This window comes from Vidua macroura, chromosome 5, assembly GCF_024509145.1.
Source record: "Vidua macroura isolate BioBank_ID:100142 chromosome 5, ASM2450914v1, whole genome shotgun sequence".
Taxonomy (NCBI): domain Eukaryota; kingdom Metazoa; phylum Chordata; class Aves; order Passeriformes; family Viduidae; genus Vidua; species Vidua macroura.
In genome coordinates this window covers 18,376,326-18,397,898 of record NC_071575.1, presented here as the reverse complement: position 1 = coordinate 18,397,898, position 21,573 = coordinate 18,376,326, and the positions used below count along the sequence as shown (strand labels likewise).

Here is a 21,573-nt window from a genome sequence, read left to right as displayed (position 1 = left end):
GCTAGAGCTGTAATCTTGAATCCTTTCCTGCTTGTTATCAGATGAAGTTTTGTATGACAGAAGTGAGTTACAGGGGACTGGAAAAGTGGGGTATTATTTACTCCGAGGTTGAATTTTTTTTACCCAAGAACAAAGTTTATCTCCATGAAAAACTGTCATTACTGCACAAAACCCACCAAACTCACAAGCCCAGACTCATAGCTGGAAATAGTATCATCCAAACAATTAGTTTGTCTAAGGATGACAATTGAACCTACTCAAGAGACTGGCTGAACTGCTTCTTAGGAGGAAGAAGGATGGTTGTGCTGCAAATGGTACTGATGACTCTATAAACACAAACACAAACACTTGAAATATTTTCTAGGACCACTCATAGGAGTATAACCCTGAAAGAAGAAACCCGTTGCTGCTTACTTACATCCTTTTAACAAAGGGTTTCTATTTTTGGCAAGAAAATAGAAAAAAACCTGAGTGATCAGTTCTCACACTGCAGCCAAATTTCAGTCACTGCAGCTGCACTCCCCCAAACCAGGCTTTTTCTGCTCTTTCAGGTGGATTAGTTTTCATTACAAGCTCCATCTTGTCCCAATATGTTACTATACGCTGTTTCTCGCCATTTTTATTACTTTATCTTCAAAGTAGGAGAAAAACTGAGAGGGAGTAATTTGTAAAGTACCTCAGAATTATTTAGTGTCTTATGCTTTGAGTAATTATGGAATACAGTTAAGATGTCATTTGTTCCTACCTGCATCGATGGCACATGGGTAATGGTATCGGAAGGAGCAGCCTTTGTTGTAGCAGCCTAAGGTGGCTCCCGGTTCCTGGCAATGGGAACATTTCTGAAAGGGAATCCAAAAAACAGTAATGAAGATTGCAGCCATTTTTCTGAATACCTGTATTTTCCTGGGAATTTTATCAAGCACATTCCAGCACATCTTTTTTTGACAAATCATGTTAAACTCTATCTTTCTACACCATACAAATAAAGGCCTTTCAGACAAGTAACAACATAAGCTCTTTCAAACTACGAACTTTTCAGTTGCACTAAGCAGGCAAGAGATACAAATGTTCAGCCATCCAGAAAGAATTTAAAATACTTCTCAAATCTGTTTCACTGGCCCGTGTTTCAGTACCTGACAATGACATCACTATTAAAATAGGAGGGAAAAGAGTGTTTTTGAGCCTACAGCAGCTTTAAAAGGAGAATTAGCATGACAAATAATGATTTAGGAGACACCACCATGAAAGTAATTTGGTTACATCATTCTCATTATCACTAGTAATTGAAGAAGAACATGGCCAAGTTCAACGTTTTTTCACAGGTGATCAAAAAGGGTTTATTTGGAGCAGAAGAAGATGCCATCATGGGAAAACACCTCATCATCACAGAAATGGCACATGTCCAAAAAAACACACTTGCAGTGCAACAAGGATGCTCATACAATTATTGTCAAAGTAGCTCACACTCATCTGATGACCACATTCAATTTTCATTAGTTAAATCCTATTAGCTCAACTAGTCCATGATGTATTTGACCATAATATCAGACAATTGTGAAAGCAGAAAGAAAGCCTCTCACCCGTTTACTTCATCCTGAATGACTTAAGAAATGACCTAAGGAAGTAATTCTAGAGCACTTCTCATTCAGACAGCCATTTTATTTCTTAAATGTACACACTAAGTTATTTTTGTTAACTAATTTGATTCTGATGAAAGCTGATTTCTGACAGGTTGACATTTTTCCCTCAAAAAAAGATGTAGCCATACCTGGTAGAATTCACCAAGTGCTAGGAGACTGCTACTATTTAAAAATTAAAAAGTGAATTAACTACTGGCAGAAAACGAAGAGAGTAACTACCATCATTTTTGAGTCATACTTTAAAAAGACAGGAATTTTGTTTATTCTGCTAAATACAACCAACACCATAATAAGGCCCTGTATAATTGGTACAATTCACTTGAATTCAGGCTGTGAGAAGTTGCCTTTGGTCCATGCCTGCACACAGGGATGACGACATGATCTAAAATCAGTGCTGTTCTGGAAAAGCCGGTGTCAAACTACACCGCTCTACTGCCGCTACCAGAGAGCTGCACCTGTACCGCACACGAGCAGCTGTGCTCAAGCCAGCAGCGCACCTGGCACCGGACACGAGCACGCCTTTCCCACCACTCGGGACGCTCATTTGTCAACATGGCCACATCCCCATGACCACACATCTTCAATCCTTGATCAGCACACGCTGCTGCAAGAGATCTGCAGAACAGACGCGGCCAAAGCTAACAGCCACAGCAAAATTGCTCACTCTGCATAGTAAACAGGGGGTTAATTACAGTACTTCCAAACCCTCTGGAATAGCTGTTATTGTTCTTCCTACTATTTTGTGCTATACAGAGAGATGACTATAGTTCATATTTAAATGCCTGAATGAAGATGAAAGCAAAACTAGCTCCAGCCATAAACCGGGGGCCCTCTTCAAATCAAAGCAGATGCAACTAACAGAAAATAACAGAAAAGCTTGTGAGACATCAGTTCTTGTGACATCTACAACTGCAGTTTTGAGTAACACCTTCTCTTTATGGGTATGCCAAAGCACCCTGAGCCTGATCTTCAGTGCTTTCTACTAAATTGTGTCTATATTCTAAGCATGACAAACTACTGCAGTATTTATGATGCAAGGGAAGTGTCCCTGAGGCCCTGAGAAAGAGACACACAAGCAGCTTATTATTGCCTGTCAGAACAACAATGCAAGTTTCCAAAGATTAAAAAAAGACGCTAAACCAATATTGAAATGTGCACCAAAATATATGGACCACAAGCCAAACTGCAATGTAATTCACTCTCCCATGGGAGTAAAACCAAACTTCATCCACAGAAAATGTCTTTTCCTGGCTCTGAAGTCAACTCTAGAAAGGTATTGTGTACTGGCAACAGTCCCAGATTCACCTATGCCAAGTACTCACGAAGTGCAGCTTGAGGAGTTCTGAAACAGAGCTTTGTACCTGTGTACTTTATTCTTGCTTTTAGATGTGGCTGACTGGGATTAATTATTCTAACAGGAGAGAACCCAAATTGACTATTCTTTTTGAATGCAGATATGAATTCCTAGTCTTGTTCCTCAGAGGCATTCTGCCCTCCCCACTTTATCTCATCTTTTATGTACCATCACACTGTTGCAACAGAAGGTCACTCTCCCCTGGAACACTGTGTCCTATGCAGAGCAGTCAATAAGAGCATAAGAACTACAGCAGCAGAGATTGAACTGCAGCTGTATAAAGTATTTCTTAACACTAAAAAGGCATGTCTTAAAAGAGTATGCTGTGTGATACAACAGAAAACAAGACCTCTAGCAAAATTTTTGATACTTTTCCAAAAGGTAATTTATTTTTTGAACTTACTCTTTGCTGCATCTAGCATGGTTCATGTTGTTATTCTGAAACATGACAGGCATTTTGACAAATTTTCAGCTGAGAATGGGGAAGGAATGCTTTAAAATAATTTGTGATTTTAGGAGTGATTAGACAATAGAAGTGAATAGTTAAGATGCCTGTGCATGTGCATCAAGCCTTCACTGCCCCTTTTTTAAAGCCTGGCAGACAAACAGAGATTTTACCAAGGTTACCTGTGCTACGCCTACAACAGCAATTCCCCAGTGGATGACTACGCCGCTGACGGCTCAAGGCAGAGATCATCTGCTGCTGCTGGCTCCCCTGCTGCTGAACAAGTCTCCATTCTGGCAGATGCTTCTGCTTTTCACAAGCCACTGACAGTCTAATGGCCCCATTTCTTCTACCTCCTGGGACCCCCAACCATCTGCTTCTTTCAGGGGAAGCTGAGGGAACCACAAACAATAACTACTCTTTTTTTCTGAGTTCTTCCTTTTTGGCATACCTGAGTGACTGAACAAAGCAGATGCCCTACAAAGCTGTGTGGTTCTGAAACAACTTCAGAGTCTATCACCTTATCTTTGAAAGAGACTATCATCATGTAATGGCACATGGTTTCCAAACACACCCAGGTGCTCCCTTGAAGACAAAAAAAAAGTGCTTAAAAATTTTCTGGATGGTCTTACTCTTCTTTTCCAAGACATAGCTGCTGTGCCTTAAAAGGTAAAAAGATGCCTTGTTCCTGCTGGTACTTTCTGTGGCTTTGGTTAGAACTCTCATCTCATGTATTTATGCTTCAAAACAAAAAATACGTACACTACAACTAGGAAATGTTGTAACACCAAAATAAAATCACAGAGCTTCTTACAAGGAAATGTTAAATTCAGCATAATGATGACTAATTGCTCTCTTGGTCCATGAGCAAATTTTCACCCAAACTCCACCATCCTGTAGCCATTCACCAGCAGATGGTAGCAGCCTGCTTGTCACTTGTAAAGGAATTATAGCATTCTTAGCCAGGGAACCAGCACTCCAGCTCTCCTGGGAAGAGAAATTCCTTTTGCTCAGTAAGCAGCCTGCTTAACCTCCCCTGCTTGCAAGAGCTGAAGGCTGGTACTTGAAGTGTGCTCCCAATGGGAAGTGCCAATGGATAGTAATCATTGCCAGGCATCTAATCAACTCCTGGCTTAAATTAAAAAAAAAAAAAAAAAAAAGGAAAAAAAAAAGAAAAAAGGAAAAAAGAGACCACACAGCAAAGACTGATTCATAGGTCCTATCTCCACAATTCATCTCTGGCCACAAGGCACATATATCTCACTTAGAATAGGCTGGAGAGACTGAAAAGTGCCATTTAGTAGAGACACTCCATCCCATGAACTAAATTATCAATAGTATTAAAGCCAGATACATTGTCTCTACCTCTCCATGCTATTAGCAGCCCATTTCTTCCTTGCTACAGCTCATCATTCTGTGTCTACCAAAATGAAGTAACAGCCAACCTGGAAGTGTGAACAGCTGGGGTACAGCTACCACAGCAGCAGCAGAACGGCTCTGATTCATTTAAAATGCTACAGCACCTACCAACTGCATTTCTTTTGCTTTATGCTTGGCTTTTTACCCCCTTGCAATCTGTATTCTTTCACTCTTCTGAGACCACACTGCTATATATAATAAATAAGAGTATGCTTTTGAGTACCTCTTTTGCTCTTTTTGCTTCCCTCAGATTTGTACCCAACCCCACGTAAGTGCTGTAACATAAAGATGTCCCGAGCTACCTACCTTCCTCCTCCCGAACAAGCACAAAGCTCTTAGCCTTGTGAAAAGCAGTGCCCCAAGCTGCTCAGGTAAAGCACTCACCTGCTCACTTTGGCCCTGCACTGACAGAGATAATATCCTTGTCCCTAGACAAAGTACTTCTTAGTACTGGAATCCTACAGTGGACGTGGTTTCGCTGGTGGAAGGATGGAAGCTGCTGACTAGTCCTTCCAAAATATTCTGGGCAGGAGCAGGAACAGTTGCTTAGAAGCAGAAATTAATTGCTTCTAACACTAATGTAAGGTGTTTTCAGACAACTCCTCCGCTATCTTCCTTGCTGAACAATTACCAAACCAGCAGGATCATATTTTCTGCTGTCTGTAATACAAAGGATCCTTTCTTGATCACCGGTTATATACCCTATACTCAGACCTCTTGACTTCCTCTCTTCCAATGACCAGTTTTTCCTTTGGTTTGTTTTCTTTCTTTTTCCTTTTTCTTTGCTTTCTAGGCATCTCCTTGTTTTGCCCCTTCTCCCATACCACTGTCAAGAATGCATTAAAGGAGTAAAATGGAAAGCAACTGAAATGAAAGTAACTGAAGGTTACTAACAAAGCAAAGCAAGCAAAAAGTGAAATATACGTGGCATTAATTATACAGGTACAAGTCTTTGCTTTACATGTTATATGTATTTTTCATACTCTTTCCTTCCCCTGTTTAAATTATAAGCTTTTAGGAAAATAATTGCTTCTGTATAATTGCACCACACAAATGCAGATGTAAGATAATGAGGACTTCAGAGTCAGCTGCAATATTAGGAAGGAGGGCCTTCTGACTATTTCTGATTAAACAGTTGGCAGGCTCGGCAGAGGCTTGGATTTAATATCCAGGCGAAAGGGCAACAGAAACAGCAGGCAGTCGCATTCTGTTTCCTGGAAAGTGGAATGCAGAGAGACAACTTATTCCAAAAGCTACAAGAAAAAATAAAAATAAGTAAGTGTGTGTGTCTACATATATATACTGCTGACTACGGGAGAAAGAAACACGTGATTTTGGAGGACTTCTGCAAAAAGGGACCAAGATGAAAAAAGCAAGGTGGGAAGACACTTTTAGGAAACAGGAGAGGAAAAGAGTACTTCCACTCTGATGTGCAGATACTGGTTAATGAAAAAAATTGTTTATGTGACTGGGGCTAGAGATAACAACCAGTACTGAAGGACACAGAACTATTAGTTTACTATTCCTGACAAACAATTTTAAGTTATCAAAAAAAAACAGGCACAGAATATCAATAAAATGAATCCTACAATTAAAAAGATAAAAATCTTTAAGCCTGCATCACAAAAAGGCATCTCTTGCCAATGATGATATCTTCCTGTAGCAAGGAAATCAAATAAATAATAAAGGATAATAGTCCAGAAGTAAAACTGGACAGTTGTCTTCAAGTCAAGAAACTAAGGACAAATTTAGATTCCAAGATTTCAGCAAACAAAAAAATCAGTGATCTGGAAGATGCTATAACTAATAAAGCTGCATTAGGAACCGTAATAAAAAGTTAGAACTGCAGTGCTGCACAGGCTGCTGAAGCACAAAGGGAAGCTGCAGCTCAAAATGGATGGCATAGGAAAAAAACTCACAAGAAATCCAAGAGCTGGAAAATGTCTTAAAAATGGAAAATCCTATTCAATACATGCAAAACTGATTATGCTAGAACAGAAGCACTTGAAAGTAAGAGCAGAGCATTTTATTACCCTCAACTAGAAGGAAAAATAGAATGCAACAAGAACAGAAATAACCATTTGGTTTTAACAAAGAATGGTCTGCCAGCAATAATTTTAAGGTCCTGCGCAGACACATAAGCTATTCGACTGCACTTATAGAGACTCTCAAGAAGGGGGGTGAACTATAAGATGTGAAAACTTGTGAAGTTTGTAAAATTATCCAGGGTAGCCAGACCTCAAACTGATAGTAAAAAAAGCTGCAAACCATCTCACAACCATGGATAGCTGTATGATAAAATGGAGATGAAAATTACTATTGTTAAGTGCAAAGTGATGTATGTGGTAAAAATATTTTCACCTATGCATATACATGATGACAGATTCTAAATTAGCTTTTACTACTCATAGGAAGGTATTAGTAGTCATCATAGACAGAAACATCATGCAGTCCCCACAAGCACAAAAAAGGACAGTCAAAATGTAAGCAGTTATTTAGGAAAGAAATCCATAATGAAACTCAAATGTTCATGATGTCTGTCTGTTAGTCTTGTAGTAGCCTGACATAGTAATATTGTGTGTGGTTCTGATGACCTCTTAAGAAAGGAGTACAACTGATCAGAAACAAAAATGGACAGACCACAGAAATAACTAGGAATGTAAAGAACTTGTATATAAGTCTAAGTATTTTGGAAAAGAGAGAACTGAAGGGGGATAGAACCTACAAAATCCAATATGATGCACATAAGGGAATAATTCTTAGCCATTTCCAAGAAGGAAGAGCAGGTTTAAATGTAACATAAACCTGTTTCTTTTTCACTCAAGTAACTAAAGTCATTGCTAAAGAATGCTGCACTAGCAAAAAGATAAGCAAGTTCAAAAACAGATCAGACAAGTTCATCAAGGATAGGTATGCCTCTGGTTGGTAAACACAGGGATACCACAGCTACAACTCTAAAGCTGTAGTTGCTGAAAGGAGGGAGAAAATACGCAACTATCATTCTGCACATGCCTAGCTTTCTACAAATCTCTGAATACATGCAGTGAAGTGGTAAATACACGGCCATTGCTGGAGCTGGACACCACAACAAAAGGTACTTTTGCATCTGTCTGGAAAGGCAGTTCTTGTGAAGACCAAGAGATGTGATTGTGAAATTCCAAAATGAACAACAAAAAACACCCCATGATTATCGAAAAGAATGCAGGCACCAAATAAATACTGTTTCGTTTCAAGTTTTTAAGACTCTTCAGTTTTACCTCCCTAACAGGAAGTTTGAGCTAAACTGTTACACTATATAAAAGACTGAAATTCAACCTAAGTGATAAATTCATGTTCACTACTCCTTACAAGCCTGTTTTGTTCATTGGTGGAGCGATCAAAGGCTTAAATGTGCATGAATAGAGGAGACTGCTGAAGAGCCAAGTAAGACTTGAAGGGGAATGAACCCTTCCCGCCTCTTCCACACAATGGAATGAGAAAAAACCCAAATGAAAAAGACCCAGTGTAACTGAACCAGAATAGAGGTTAGGTCCTTCAAGAGTTAACCAGTGGCTAACCAAAACAGATTTGGCAAAATTAACAAAACCAGTAATTTTAAATGGTGCTGTAAAGCATGTTTAATTTCCATTAAAGAGGTTAAGTACATACCTACGTAGACATTTCATATTTTAAAAGGAATATTAAAGTAATATATAGACTACCAAGTCCAAGAAGCCAAGAAATTTGTAAATTTTGTTTCCTTTGATTCAAAGAGCCACCCTGAATGAGTGAAAAATTTCAGAAAGCCACGTGTAAGTATAGGGATTTGAATTTGCCGAAGCATGCAAGTCTATCAGAAAAAATAATATAGTTTATGTTATCTTGACTATTCATTTGGGGAATTAAACATGCAATAATAGTGCAATTTACTTACAAAAAGGTTTGAAAGATAGAAAAGCAGATGTAGAAAAAAAAAAAGAAATTCAAATTTTCAAGCAGGGATTACGTGATAAGGACATACAGAGTTGTGGGAACAGCACAGTCAGCAAGAGAGCATTTACTCCAGTTGGATTTTCTACCAGTACTAAATTTATTTCCCAGCCATCTTGGATACTGATTACAGGAAATATCCACATACATCATGAATTTCTATTTAATGCAAGACCTACCATGTACAGCTTAAAAAACCAGCATGCAGTTACCTAAAAAGAAAGCAACATCTCCATCATAATTGAAGAGATTTTGGATAAATTAATTACCAGAAATGCAATAGTTTTGAGTATCAATATCTGGAGTGATATAAAAAAGGAAAAAACCAGACATAAAAAAGAAAATGCAATAAACTCAAGGTTTTCAAGAGGCAAACAGCATAAGAGAGGCAGCTTTTTTCTAATGAAAGAAAAAAAAAAGATGATGCTGAGTATTTACTAAAAGGCTCAAAACAAACAAAAAAAGATTGGTTAATTAAAGACCATCTCTATGTTATTAGGAGCAGTGTATACAACAGAAACAAAATCTTTATAAAGGCTTAAAAGTAAGGAAATACTTTTGAGAAAAGCAAACTGTAAATGCAAAAATATTTTGAGAAGATATTACATATCTGTGCAACCTGACAGGAAAAAGGGTGCAGCACAAACCCATCCCATCAATGACTCAAAGACTTGTAACACTGGACAGAAATACACCATTTGTCATTACTTGTAATAATCTGTGCAAGCCTTCATCATAAATAGAGCCCCACTGTGCAAGAACACTTTGGTAAAAGAGAACAAAGCGTTGGTGGATGCAAAGGGATGAAATAGGAATGGTGAAATGGAGCCAGCAGCGCTGGGTAGAGTCCATCTCAGCAGCAGGCTAAGCATATCCAATTATTCATCACAAATCCCAGACAAGAAGGGCTTTGAAGAAATGCATGAAGAAAAACAAAGGTAAATGTGCAGGGTTTTGAAAGTGAAGCACTTAATTTAGGAAATTATAAAATTAGCCAGGGTGTACTGATTGGAAGTAAATCTTAAGTTCTTGAAACTGAAAGAAGAAAAAGCAGCAGGATAAAGGCAGATAAAACAATGACAACTACCTTATGCTTGAGGATAAGAAAATAGGAGGTGGGCAGATGAATGTGACAGAAGCAGGAATGTGAAAATGACCGTTCAGAACAACAAATGTTTGTGACAGCATTCCGCTGAAATTGCACTTAGTACTAAGAATACCAATTCTTAAATTGAGGTCTGAAGAATGACTCCTGCACAGTCAAAATACATTTCACTGCAAGGATAGGTGAAAAAAGTATAATGTTTATCTTACTGGAAAATAAATAACTTGTCTCTAGAAAAAAGGTAGCAAAGAAAACTACTAGTCAATACCATTAAAGAAAGAAGACAACAGCTCCCCCAGAAAGCCACAGAAGCAGTGGTTGGCAGCAGAACTCCAATAAGGAGTAATGAAGGGCACACCAGTATTCCTGAGGTCAGTGGCGGAAAAGCAGCAAAAGGTGAATCCAAGAGAAGAGGTAAAGGTGCAGTGCTTTGCAGAAAGAGAAATGCCTGCAAGTCAGTAGTCTCTCTTTAGTGATAAGCTGTCAAATAACGTATCAGTATTAAAAAAAAAAAAAAATTACAATATCATGAAACACAGCAATAAATCATCAATCACAATTGAGGGCAAGTAGACAATTAGCACATATTGATGAAATGTCCTCAGATAGACAGAAGGTGCTCTATGTAAAGTAGTATTTGCTGGCCAAAAATTTGAATGGGTTTAGAGAGGAATTAGTTATTTCATTATTCAATAATAATCAGAAAAAAAACCCCTACAAACCATAGTAATATACGTGCTGCTTAAACTGCCCATTGCAATAATAGGTGCTGTTTATGAATGCTAAACTGAATTTATACAAGAACATGGAATGCCTGTAGGCTTGTCACAGACACGACACAGGAAAACATGGTATGAGCTAGCAGTAGTTTAGAAGAAGCAGAAAATATAAATAGCAGCAGTTCAAGCCTGGATGGCATTCCAGCTGGAAATTACACAGCAGCTGAGGTAGTGTCAGTAGTTTCTTTAAAGGACAGACATAATGTGGTTCTCCTGAAAGAAGAACTTCTTCCATCTAAGGATTAGATGGGGTTCTCCTGAGATCTGAAGGGAAAGGACTAATGAAGATCTTCTGGGCTCAGAACACTGCTGAATCATGGTAAAGGCAATAATATTATTCAATATTATTTGCAAGCCACACCTTCAGTTTTATAAATCTAGATCAATCTATGCTATGAAAAAAAGGCTGGGATGAGCCATAGATTACTAGAAATAAATCACTAGACAAGATCAAAGAGAAATTTCAATCTTTTTTTCACCTGAGGTTGAAATCAAAGGATACAGGCATTTTTGTTTTGTTTTTATTTTACATAAACACACCCTCTTCTTACTTATTCCTTCATCTTCTGAAGGCTCTAGCCCAAAAGCAGAAGAGTAAGTCAACATTAAAGTCTTCTTTGTTAAGACAGCTTCAGAATAGACAATTCTTCTTTTGGCATTACCCTTATAGCTATTTATCCAGGAAACTGAATTTATTGGTAGCTATTCGTAACTCATGCTCCCCAGGAACTGCCTCTGAAAGTTTCTGCTTCAAGTGGTATCATGTGGCATCACTAAAGAATTCTTATACCTCCCAAGGATAAACTGTAACACTTCAAAGGAAGAATAATTAAATTTAAGTACAGGACTTAAGACTGCATAAAAAAACACTGTAAAAGAGTTTTATGTACCTATAATGTGAGTATTGGATTTTTCTAAAAAATTTCCTGAAGTTAACATTAAAAAAAAAATAATGTTGGTTTTCTGGAAAGCACCAGTTATGAACTGTGTCAACTCTGAAATTTTAGTGATCAAATTTACCTTGGAGAGATACTCCCCAAGAAAAATCTTAACAATTATATATAACAATAAATTTACATATGGGACCAGTACATTGCTATTAATATTTTCAGCATTTTAACTTTTTACTAGAAAAGAGAAAGCTAACAGCAAATGAACACATAACAGAAGATTTTTATTATCTTTTTGTACCTGACTCTAAATGATACATGAACAAACTTAAATTTATCTTCCTGCCATTACAAAATCTATGCAACTAAACCATGAAACCTTGTATCAGCTCCCTGATCTTCCAATTTAATTGAGAACATCTGACAACTTAAACAGATACTGTACTTTCAAAGCACCCTACCAATTTGCCTTAATGGTCATAAAATAAGTGATCTTAAAGCCTACTTTACAGAATAATTAGATGACTTGTCAAAGGCCATGCAGGCAATTTCTGACAGCACAGACACGATGTCAGAAAAGTTCACAGCTCTCATACCTGAACTCAAGTACATGAACTTACTTCTCCCTCCCATCCCCACCCACCTTTTTTTATTTTCCTTTTAAGCTTCACATTGAGCAGCAGTATCTTTCAGAAAAAGTCCCCATTTCAGAGATTCATGCCAGGATGCCCTCCTCCTCCTTCCCCTTCCCTAGCAGTAAGTCTTTTATGAAGCTGGTCAGTAGCCTTTAATCATCAATAACTTTCTGAAACTTAGCAAGTGTGAGTTCTCAGTAAGAATAAAGGATTTGGAAGCACAAGAAAAGCTGCAATTAACAGCAGTCTGGTGCAAAGTAACAACAAAACCATGCTGTGAAATGAGCAGCCAAGAGAAAAAGAAATACAGCTGAGTTAAGTCTCCTAGTTGTAAGCACAAAGCAAAAGAAAGTATGCAAGAAGATGGAAATGGGGGGAAAAATCACTAGTAAATGAAAACTTCACAACTGGTTTTTAACATCAATTTTAATATTTTCTCAAACAGAAGGAAAGTTTATGACCCAGGCAACAATCCGCTGGCTAAGACCTGACTGTGCTTATGCTACAATCAGTTGTGCAGCCAGACCTCAGGAAGGCATATGCAATCTATTTTTACCACCAGCAGCTCGGGTGGTGACAAACAGTGCAGCTGCAACAACCCGGAGCCCTGGGAAAGCTTTGCCACTCAGCACTGTCTGGTGCCTTGGGCTGGAAATTCAGACCAGGTCCTACACTGGTATTTCTCCTCCTATGGCAAGTCTGAAGACAACTTAAGTAGATCTACACCATTAAAGTCACACATTGAGCAGTGTCAGAATTTCTCAAAAGAAACTGTAGCAACCTGAGACCTTTTAACTGGAAGGAAATGTCTGGTTTAGGCTACTCCAGCTAGCAAATTAGGCCAGCATAGGGAAGGGAGCAACCAGTCCCTCGTGCTTCTGAATTATGGGATCATTGTAATAAAGAAAATCCTTTATCTTTTCCTATGTCTAGACAATAAGATGGATGTACTTGACATCAGTAATAAAGAACCATCTTAGACAATCTTTAAACAGTTCCCCCCTTTTTTTTAATTTACTACTTTGCACAATTAGTAATATCATTTTGGAAGAACTTTCCATCTGAAGTCACGATCTTGACCAGGCTCCCCACTTCCAAATCATTTTAAAACCTGAGTTTTTCTTGCACAGCCTGCAGCCCCCTCCTATGGCTAGCATTTCTCAGTATCAGTATTGACACTGAAAGTCAAGAAAGCTAGTCCAGCCAAAAATTAGCCTGATTAAAATGGGAATGGGGTGAGGGAAGGATTTGCTGGCTAGATCTCCCACCTAACTCGCTTCAGTCACAGAGCACTACTGCTGGCAGAAGGGGAGGTGTGGACAAGAAGAATGGCTTCCAACAACCCTAATTTAGCCTAGATGAAATTACCACCATATTTCATCTTCACAACAGATTCCTCAGTGAAGCAGAAATGGTTTACATGGGGCACTCTTCACTCATTTGTAGCTCTAACAGCAAAGAAGCCTTGACCGTTTGCTACACTCCTACCTCCCTCTGCCCTCATCCATTTCGCTTCCCCCAGCCCTTGCCCTGCACTCATCTTTCTCCTAATTTACCCCACAGTGGCACAAGGGCTGCTATCAAAATAAAAAAGGGAATTTCACCAAATCAGAGGGGAATTCTGAAAAAGGAGTTTTAGTTGTGGCAAGGAGAAGGACAAGTCTATGAAAACCAATGTTACTGTGTGAGAGCAACTCAGAACTTCAAAGGGCCTTTTCAGGATGATGATTACTTTGTTAACTCCCTACACTCAGGCTAATCCACAGCCAGTCTCTGTGTCCGATGTGCAGGCTGTGCTCTTCTGGACATTTGCTCCATTCCCCACTCCCATCCACCCTCCTGGCTTAATGCTGCAGTAGGAACAAGCTGATGAGGTCAACTAACCTCAGAATTCCTATTCCCATATTCCAAACAGCTCTGTGCTCACATCTCCAGCTACAGACCTTCTCTCTCTATATGGCTCTAGCCACTTATGCTTACCCATAGCTTTAGCAATACAAGACTGCTGTTGAATGCTAATTGCTTACTAATGAAAACTAATCATGCAATTAAACTTTAATCACTAAGCAGCTGGCTGGGATCCAATCCATAACAATAAAGGCTTATTAATAACTTTTTGCCAAAGTGCTCTATCCAAGAAGGCTATCCTCTACACAGAGTCCAGCTAAGTGTATAAAATTGTTTGGAAAATATTTCCTCTGCCAACACGCCAGCCAGAGCACAACAGGGTAAGAGCAGCATAGTATAAATTAGCTAAGAAGGATGGGTTTAATTAAGATCCAGGGAACCCAAACTATTCTTCTGGCTCCTTCCATAACCTCAGGCACAATGTGCTGCACAGAAAGAACTTTTCTCCAGTTCTTGTCTCTGCAAAGTAACATTCTTTAAGGCAAAAAACTAGTTATAATTTTGCTGTAGTTTCTAAAATTATTACATGAATACTCATCATACTTCAGTTTTATTTTTACTCATCTTTCTAAATCTAGGGAAATTAATCTAACCTCTTTCAGAACATATTTCTCTAATTAAAAAATATATTGAGGTTATATAACTAGGTTTATAATGGACAGATTAAAATCTACTTTTGAAAAGAAGAAAGTTTAAAACCTGCTTTCTACAAAGCCACAAAGATGATGAGAGGGCAGGAGCACCTTTGTTATGAAGACAGAGAGAGCTGGGGTTGTTCAGCCTGGAGAGAAGGCTTCAGGGAGACCTTACAGACCCTTCCAGTACATAAAGGAGCTTATAAAAATGATAGAGTGCAACTTTAAACATGGGCAGATAGTGACGGAACAATGGGGAATGGTTTTAAACTAAGAAGAGAGGTTTAAATTAGGTATTAGGAGGAAATTCTTTACTGTGAGGATGAAACACTGGAATGCTGTATAGAGAAGCTGTGGATGCCCCACATCCATGGAAGTCTTCAAGGCCAGGTTGGATGTGGCTTTGAACAGCCTGATCTCATGGAAGTCTCTTCCAACCCAAACCATCCTGTCATTTCATGATTTTAAAGTAATTTCATACCACCATCAGGAAGTGTCCCAGTTTTGCCTGCAGAATTCCCATCCCAATCTGGCATAAAGCCTTATGTGTAGATAACTTTTTATGAACTTGGTTTGCATTTTCATGCTTGGAGAGCTTTCTTTTATTATGAATAGTAGAACACTAGTATAATCAAAGCATTATTCTTGCTTATTCCGTGATCAAAGAATTCAATATAATGCTTATTTTAAAAATAAAATGGAAAAATTGTAGATTTTTTAATTTAAAAAGGTCTTACAAAAGATAGACACAATTCTAATAATCTACTAAACATTATATAAAAGAAAGTAATGAATTCTTACCTTCAAAAATTGACTTCTTTTTGAAGTCAGTAAGACAGATGAAAGATGAAAAAAATAAATCTTTTTTTTTTCCCCAAAAATCAGGAAAAATACTTTTAAGTCTGCATTTTTGCCTAATTGTAATCAAATATACACCATTATAAATACAAAGGCATGGAGCAGAATAAACTTCTTTGCTAGTAGAGTTCTTCTAACAAAGCTAAAGGAATACAGCTGAAGTGACCACCATCTGGAATTAGTCTAAGTTTAAAAAATTGGTTCATTTTAAATTAACAAAACACCAACAACACAACAACTCTCCTCCAAAATGTTGGGGAATCTTAACAAGCTTTTTACCAGCACAGCTTAAAAAGATTCAAGCTAAAATGACACATAAATAGATTGCATTCACTCACTATTGAAAATTTCATAAGAGTTTGGCATCCCTATGGTAACAGGCAATTGAAATCTTACCAAAAAAAAGACTGTGTGAGATTGTGGGTAAGCCAGACAAAAAGCTCTAAAGCTTTGTCTAGATATCTCCTGCACAGAGAAGGCCCCATTCACATTTGGAAGAGCTTCCTCAAAATGAAGTTACTTAAATGTATTTTTAAATTAAAACTGTACAGAGATTATGAGGATCCCTGATGCTTTACAGAAAGGCAACTGTGGAATGAGCAAGCTGCTTTTTGCATACAAGTTTCCAGTGCTCTTGGCTACAAACTCATGTAAGTGGGTAAACATCCTATTCTTTCCCAACACTCCATTGTCAGTAAATCTATTTTCCACTTTCTTCACTCCACATGCAAGACAAACAGTAAAATATAAAACCACATGCAAGCACAGCCATAATGCCTGTACTTTGGGATAAACTAATGACAAAGGAGTCTGCTAATAAAAATGCACAAAAAGTACATCCCTGCATCTTCTCTCTTCCCCATTACAAAGGGGTCAATACTAGAGTCTTTCCTCTTACCAGCATCATCTTTATGCTCAAGATCTCAACTAAAATGTGCTAAAATGTGCTTCCTATCACCTGCAGTCCATAATCACCAATAGGCTGCACCAAATTCACCTCACTCCTAGTCACAGCAAAGCAAAAGAAAACCAACTTCATTTCACAAATGTAATTACTGGCTTCAGATAATTTCAGATACTGAAACATTTGCATCAGATGTGTACATGTGGATTCTATCTGCTCAGCTCTTTATAAGGCTTGTGGTACCAACGCACAGAGCTGCTGTGAGCTACCAAGTGCTGCAGCAGTAGTGATTCACACTTCCAGGTCCTCAAGACTAGAAGGCAGTGAACTGAAATACAACAAGGGCTTCTCCCAGGTTCTCCTCCCTGTGGAGGATTACTCTTACAGACCAGGAGTCATGACAGCAGAGTTTCAGTGGCACAGCAGATGGCAATGTCTTTCTGAGAAAACCAACTCTGAAGTTCATCATTCAGCTGTCTTTCAGAATTTCTCCTCCACGCAAAATTTCATGCTTTCTTATTTTTGTAACACTGCAGAACAACATTAAAGATGCTGCCATTTCCTGAGGAATGAAAATGAGTATTATGCTAGTGTGCACATTTCTAGCTCAAATAACCAGGTATTTGGGCATAGTCTGTCAATGAAAACCAGGAATTCAGCCACTTTAAGGGTAACTGTAGAAAGTGCCTCAAGGTTCTATGGCAATCCTCATTTGAAGGGCTAAAGCATACTAAAAGCTGTTTCCAGAGATAAAAACAAGCAATGTTCTTAATACACCCCTTTTCCAACCACTGCTGGCAGTGATTTTAAATCTGCCACTGGTTTCCCTTTCCCCACAGTGAAAAATTAAAAAGCTTCACTGTCACTTCTTCCTACTCTTGAAATGTGTCCCTATTAACAGAGCTCTAGGTGTAGAAATACAACTGTTACTTCCTGTGTGTTGTCAGGCATGTTATTTTTGAAGCAGCAGATTATTATTTCAGTTGAACCCTGACCTAACACAGAACTCCACTTGAGGGTTTTTTTTTTTTGTTTCATGCTTTGGTTTGGGGGGGGGCGGTGAGGGCAGGTTTGGGGTTGGGGGAGAAAAAAATTACTAGGTTCTGCATGTTTTTCTTCTCTACAAAGAAAGATGATGAATAAAAGGTTAACATTCTTCTCCCAACACTATTAAACAGTAGTACCACAGACCTGAAACCCTTTCAAATGCTGGTGGCACCTGGGCACAATTTTATGTTACAGCTAAATTGATCTAATGGTTATCATTACCAGTGGAAAAGACATCCCTCTCAGATGCAGCAAAAATGGTTCAGAGGGTAAGCAAAGTCAGATGGTGATCTGGCATGAAGATCCCCCACCCCAAGCTAGTCTTCTGATGGATTAGCTGGCTACAAATCAACCCACTGTGCAAATGCACAGGTGGTAGATCTAGCACAAGTGAAGTAGTGGAAGCAAGCAGCTTGCAAAGAGGATAAAGTAGGATCACTCCTCATGACAGCAACTCCCTCCCGGTCTGGGCTTAGGGATGAGAGAGCCCACCTGTGCCAAATGAGACATGCAGAATGAACTGACACCTTTATACCTGTATGGTACTACAGTAGTCAGGTTTCTGGGCCTAGAAACTGTTTTGCTTTGTTTTGCCAAAGGCAGCTAACCTTCCACAATTTTCCCAGTTCATACCAATTCTCTGGCTTAGTCACTTGATTAGCTATGCAGCCAGGAACCTTTTATAAGCAATTACTTACAGAGCATGGGAGCTTTTTTGTTAGGCTTTGATTTCCCAAATTTGAGAATATAAATAGCTTAAATCCTAGTGATCCTTCCAGGCACCTTCCTTTACCCAATTTACAGCTAGGGTCCAGAATGGTAGAGGTAAACAAAAGAAAATGGTTCTATGAAAGCATCAGAGTAAACAAAGCATTACAGAAAGGCCATTTCCTCCAAATAAGATACTGTGGAAGATCAACTATCAGGAGTCTTAAGTCAAGAACAACTTGCCTGTGCAAAACCAGGAGCTGGGTAACATGCAAATCCACCTCTAACACTACAACTAACAAAGACACACTCACAACATGAGCCACAAGGCTGCCACTGCCCAACAGTCATGAAAAATTCAAATATCTAGTATCAAGCTGAGGAGAAAGAGACTTCAGGCATTTAGGTCCTAAACTTCTCATCACTAAAGTCTATCAGACCTACAAAACAGGCCTGTTAAGAGCCTTGAGGCAGGTAGATTTCTCCACTTTGCATAAAGAGCAGCTTTTAAAAGAGAATCCATGGAGAGCGGGACAGACAAAATTAGAGACTGGTGACAGAAAACACAGAATCTTCTACATTGTAGATCAAGGGCAGGTTTCACCCTTCACCATTTGTTACCCTAAAGTTCACCTGACAAACTGATGATCTTTTCAATAAGAAGCAACAAAGGAAACAGGTTCCAAGGACTCCTTTCCATGTATAAGGATTAAAACATTTCTAAAGCTGGGAGAGATGCAGAGATTGATGAGAAAAGCATTACAATTTTTAGACCTTTTAAAGGAGATCTTTGAAAACAAGCTTTCCTTTCACAGAACACTCTCAGCAGGAATACAAGCTACATTTATCTTCAGCAAGGTCAATTTGGATAAGAGCAGGGATAGAAGAAGAAAAAAAAATACAAACAAACAAAAAACCCCATCCTAACCAGAAGTAATACATGTGCTAGGGCAGAGCCTCTGCCTTGGGAAAAACATATCTTAAAAAAAAGCTCTGTAAGAATCAGCATACCACTTCCTAGTGAACAGCTTTTTAGAAAACAATAGCTGAACTATCTTGAATTCAACTTAACACAAAGAATGTTCTCTGCATTGTTCTTCTCTTCATGTACAGCTTCATATATTTAATACTGAGAATAAAGACCATCAGTTCTTCTGAACATTAAAACTGCTGACAACTACCAAAGTGACTCCAAAATTCTTCCAGTTTCAAAGGTAACCAACAGTTCATCTTACATGGAAATGAACTTCTCATTAATAGAAAAATGGTGAAAAAATAGACAAGACAGGAAACTTTCTGGTCACCTACAGTATTTGAAAGAAAACATTTTATAAGCAACAGGATCACCTAGCACTAAGGAGACAGCATTTTTTCAGTTTAAGATTTCATCAGCATTGGAACAAAAAAAGTCTAACTGCAAGAAGGCCACTTAACACCATTACTATGCATTAACAGTTTATGAGGGAGACAGACTCCTTTGCAGTTAGGCTCATCTGCTGGGGTATCTAATTTGAGCCTCAAAATAAGGAGAAGGATTAAGTCATTCTGCATTTGAAGCAGCCCAATTAATTGGATCACTTTCTCAGAACCAAAAAGCATAGCAGAGTGACCAGAGTAGAAGGAACACCTTTTTGCCTTCAAGAAAGGCAGATTCTAGCACTTTGGAAACCACCTGGATTGCTGCTTAGCAGATAACACACACCATTTTCAGTCCAGAGTGAAAACAGACTTTAAGGAAAGCTGAAAGCTCAGGAGAGTCACTTCACAGTTTGATAAACCTTTTTAAGATAACACCTTCTCAGGAATTCTTCTTGAGCATCTGGTACAAGTTGATCTTTGAGCACCTTCACATTCATAAAAATCCTTTCTTGAGATTGACTATGGGGCAGTTGTCAAAAAAATTGCAGTAGGAGATGTTTATTCATATAAGAAACAATTTAGCAAGAAACAGGTGTTCAGGGGAAAAAAAATCTAGAATGAGCTTTCATGTGATGAAAAATAGGTGAGCTTGTGTGCGAAGAAACACAGGACGGGTTACTTGTATCACTACCTACATCAATGGCCTTTGACTAGAGGTTTAAGTTTCCTATTTCTATACTAGAGTGCTGCATAAACAACAGCAACTGAGCCAGGTGTCTAAAGAAAGTATTTCAATTCACTTAATGGTATGGATTCAGTTTAAACTGGTGCATAGTTACCCTGTTGGTACCACAGACAGTTTACGTAATTTTTAGTTATGGGACTATTTAATTTGCACAGAATGAGTTATGAATTATTAAGTACATGAATTATTCACTTCCAGGATCATGACCCTTCATATACCATATGCTAATGTCCTTCCTTACCTGTAGACAGAATCCAAGAGCTACATTCCTGTGTGCCTCTGCACACATCTCTGTACTTGTTCCTGGTAGGAAGCAGCTACTTGATTTGCACATCTGCTTTTCCATGACAGTAACACTAACAAACTGCATGTCAGAGGAAAAAAGAGAAAATGCACTTGCAAACCACAGAGGAGGTAAAGAAAAAGCATATGCAACAAGCATAGGAAATCAGCTGTGTGAGCCAGAAGGCTTTCCTCAGGCAGTGGGGCAGGAGAGTTGAGCTCAACAGAGCCTTTCCACTGCCTGGGGATGGCTTCTGGCAGGCACACCTCTGAATACCCCATGGCCATCTCTGTGCTGCACATAACCCTCTGAGAGCTGAAGGGATGCGGATACACTGCTTCCAGAGGAGAACTCAGCACAACAGCTTGCTACAATAGGAAAAGAAAAATGCTAGAAGAAAACCTTTTCCATTATTTGTCACAGGGGCGATAAATAGATTACTCTTATGGATGTTATAAAAAGGAGCCCAGCATCATGTTAGGATACTGTGTTTGTATGAGACACAATACAGAGCTTTTAAACTCTGACTTGGGAGAGGGATAGAATTAGGCTTGTCCTTGGCAAGCTGTGGGATGAGATGCAAAGGTTAGAGGAACAGGATGCTAGTGAGGGCACTCTGCCCTTGACTTTGAAATGTGCTGGTCACACTGGGGCACACTTAGAGTCTTACAGAGGTGAGCCAGAGACTCCTGAGGTAAAAGAAGCCAACAGGGATACCAGCAGGGAAATATCTCAAAGGAATTAAGGGCTGTTCCTCTGGGAAGGTGATGCAGCCAACAGCCTGACCAAGGTGCCTTTACACCAAAGCACACAGAATGGGCAACAAACCAAGGAGGGGCTGGATGCCACCGTGCTGCTGGAAAGTTATGATCCTGTTGCCATTACTGAAA

At 38.8% G+C, this 21,573-nt stretch overlaps 1 protein-coding gene across 7 annotated transcripts in view; it reads right to left on the bottom strand.

The window, feature by feature from the left end:
• The window catches only part of TCF20 (transcription factor 20), a 93,063-nt gene that overhangs the window by 14,977 nt on the left and 56,513 nt on the right, over positions 1-21,573 (bottom strand). For all 7 annotated transcript variants that reach the window (XM_053976957.1, XM_053976955.1, XM_053976956.1 and 4 more), the window contains one exon: positions 746-839. In XM_053976957.1, coding sequence (XP_053832932.1) covers positions 746-839 — 94 coding nt within the window. The remainder of the gene's footprint in view (positions 1-745; positions 840-21,573) is intronic.